Source organism: Arachis ipaensis, chromosome B02, assembly GCF_000816755.2.
Source record: "Arachis ipaensis cultivar K30076 chromosome B02, Araip1.1, whole genome shotgun sequence".
Classification (NCBI taxonomy): Eukaryota; Viridiplantae; Streptophyta; class Magnoliopsida; order Fabales; family Fabaceae; genus Arachis; species Arachis ipaensis.
In genome coordinates this window covers 44,785,493-44,787,778 of record NC_029786.2, presented here as the reverse complement: position 1 = coordinate 44,787,778, position 2,286 = coordinate 44,785,493, and the positions used below count along the sequence as shown (strand labels likewise).

At 39.1% G+C, this 2,286-nt stretch overlaps 1 protein-coding gene across 1 annotated transcript in view; it reads left to right on the top strand.

Moving 5' to 3' along the window:
• The window catches only part of LOC107625270 (uncharacterized protein sll0005), a 12,423-nt gene continuing 11,977 nt past the window's right edge, over positions 1,841-2,286 (top strand). Inside the window, exon 1 of the mRNA XM_016327870.2 lies at positions 1,841-2,255. Coding sequence (XP_016183356.1) covers positions 1,971-2,255 — 285 coding nt within the window. The 5' untranslated portion in view covers positions 1,841-1,970. The remainder of the gene's footprint in view (positions 2,256-2,286) is intronic.

Genomic DNA, 2,286 nt, shown 5'->3' with positions numbered 1-2,286 from the left:
AAAGTAGGATTCCAGAGCTTTCCAAGAATATATGGCACTACATGGTTGACACTAAATTTGAGGGAGAAAACCTGCCCCTAAAGTGCAATGATGAACATGGTATCAACCTGTATTAAGGTCAACTGACCTCTTCACCTTCCAAGAAGTGTAACTCGAGTTGTAGAGCTCCAAATGATGCACTTCCAAAGGCATTGGAAAGTAGACATCCAGGACTTTCCAACATTGTATAATAGTATGGGGTGGACACTAAGTTTGAGCTTCAGAAACTGGCAATAATGAAGCCCTGATCGCTAGCGTTATTGGCAATCAACATTTCCAGTAACGTTGGCATATATGCCAGCAACCATGTCCACTTCAAAGGAGCATAACTTGAGCTACAGAGGTCCAATTGAGGTGATTCTAGTTGCGTTAGAAAGCTGACATTCAGAGCTTTCCAACGATATATAATACTTTATAGTGGGCATGAAATTTGAGCAAAAACAAGAGGCATCTTTTAAGCCCCAAAAACACCAACTGGGCAACAAGTGCAACGTTAGCCACAATAACTTTAGCACTAACGCCACACTTGTAGCGTTAGTGTGGCTAACTTTAGCACTAACTTTAGCACATGGACGTCAACTTAACTCACTTCTCTCTCAAGTCCACTTCAAAGCTCAAGCAAGCAAGCCCACAATTGTCAACCAAGGCCACAAGAAGCATCTAGAATAGGAATTTTCATTTAAGTGTAATTTGCTTTTAATTTTATTTTGTAATTTAGGAGAGCCTATATAAAGGCCTTAGTTTTTACATTCAAGATATTGGGGAATTCTGCATACTTGGATCTCTTCTGAACCTTGGAAGAGGAATAAAGAGATCAAGCTAGAAATGCTTTCTCATGCTGGACCAAATTGGGGGTGGATGGATATGTGACTATAATCCTTCCAACACTTCATTTGGGAAATGCATGTGGTATAATCAGTGACCATACTTCATCTCTTCTCATGAGCAATTGACCAAGGAATTGGCTATTGATCAAGATTTGAGAGATTGAATTTCAAGAAATTGGAATTCGATCACTTAAGATTGCCAAGGAGATCAATGAGTGCATTGATTGAGGAAGAGATGAGAATGAACTTGATCCGGAGGATTGCAATATCTCTTGATCCCAATGTTCATTTTATTTTTAGTTCTTATATTTACGTTTCTTGCCATTTTACTTTTCTGCACTTTATTGCTTTCTTCACTTTTCTGTCAATTTACATTTCCTTGTTGCTCATCATCCAAATCTGAATCGTCTAACTAGGGTAATCAATTAACCATTGATTGCTTAATCCGTTAATCTCTGTGGGATTCGACCTCACTCTATTGTGAGTTTTACTTGACGACAATTCGGTACACTTGCCGAAGGAGAATTTGTTGCGAGACAAGTTTTTCGTGCATCACAAACATATCAAGGCATCGAATAGAATTAAAGTGAATTAAAATCACCAATTTTAGGGCCTAAAAAGCATGTTTTCACATTTAGGCACAAATCAAGGGAGAATTGTAAAATCATGCTATTTCATTGAATAAATGTGAGAAAAGGTGATAAAATCTCCCAAATTAAGCACAAGATTAATTTAGTATTTTTATTATAAGATTATTTTTTATCTTTAAATTTTTGAAAAATTTAAGAAACTTAGGGTACGAAATATAAAATTAAAAAATAATTTAAAAAATTAAGTGACTAAAAAAATTGGCTTTAATTAAATTTAAAAGAAAAAAATTAGTACAATTTCTATTTTTCCTTCACTCCTTGTCTGCATTTTCTTTCCTTCCTTAGTGGTTCGTACACTAAGTCACTAACTAACAAGTTACAGTTACAAGTTTACAACACATCACTTCAAACTTCGCCAAACACCACCACCAGTTTGGCTTTGGCCCTCATTGCTCCAAATTCTCTATATTTTCTCTCTGTCTCTGTCTCTCTCTACAAGGGGAGACGGACCGCCATGGACGCCGCATCGACGCTCGTCTCCTGCCGAATCGATTCCTTCCCTCGCCGTCGCTCACTCTCACACCACCACCATTCGCCATCATGGAGCAGTAAGCTCCGTCCGCTTCGCCTCCACTCCAACCGTGTTTTCGTCGTCTCCGCGGAGGCTAAACAGGCTATAACTGCTCAATCGACCACCATCAACGATTCGTCGTCCAGGTCTCCTCCGCTGAGCAGTGCAGTCAATGGTTCGTCATCTAGGTTTACTCCGACTGGCAGCACCGTCAATGGTGGATCAACGGTGACACTTTTGATCCTGATCCTGATTTTCG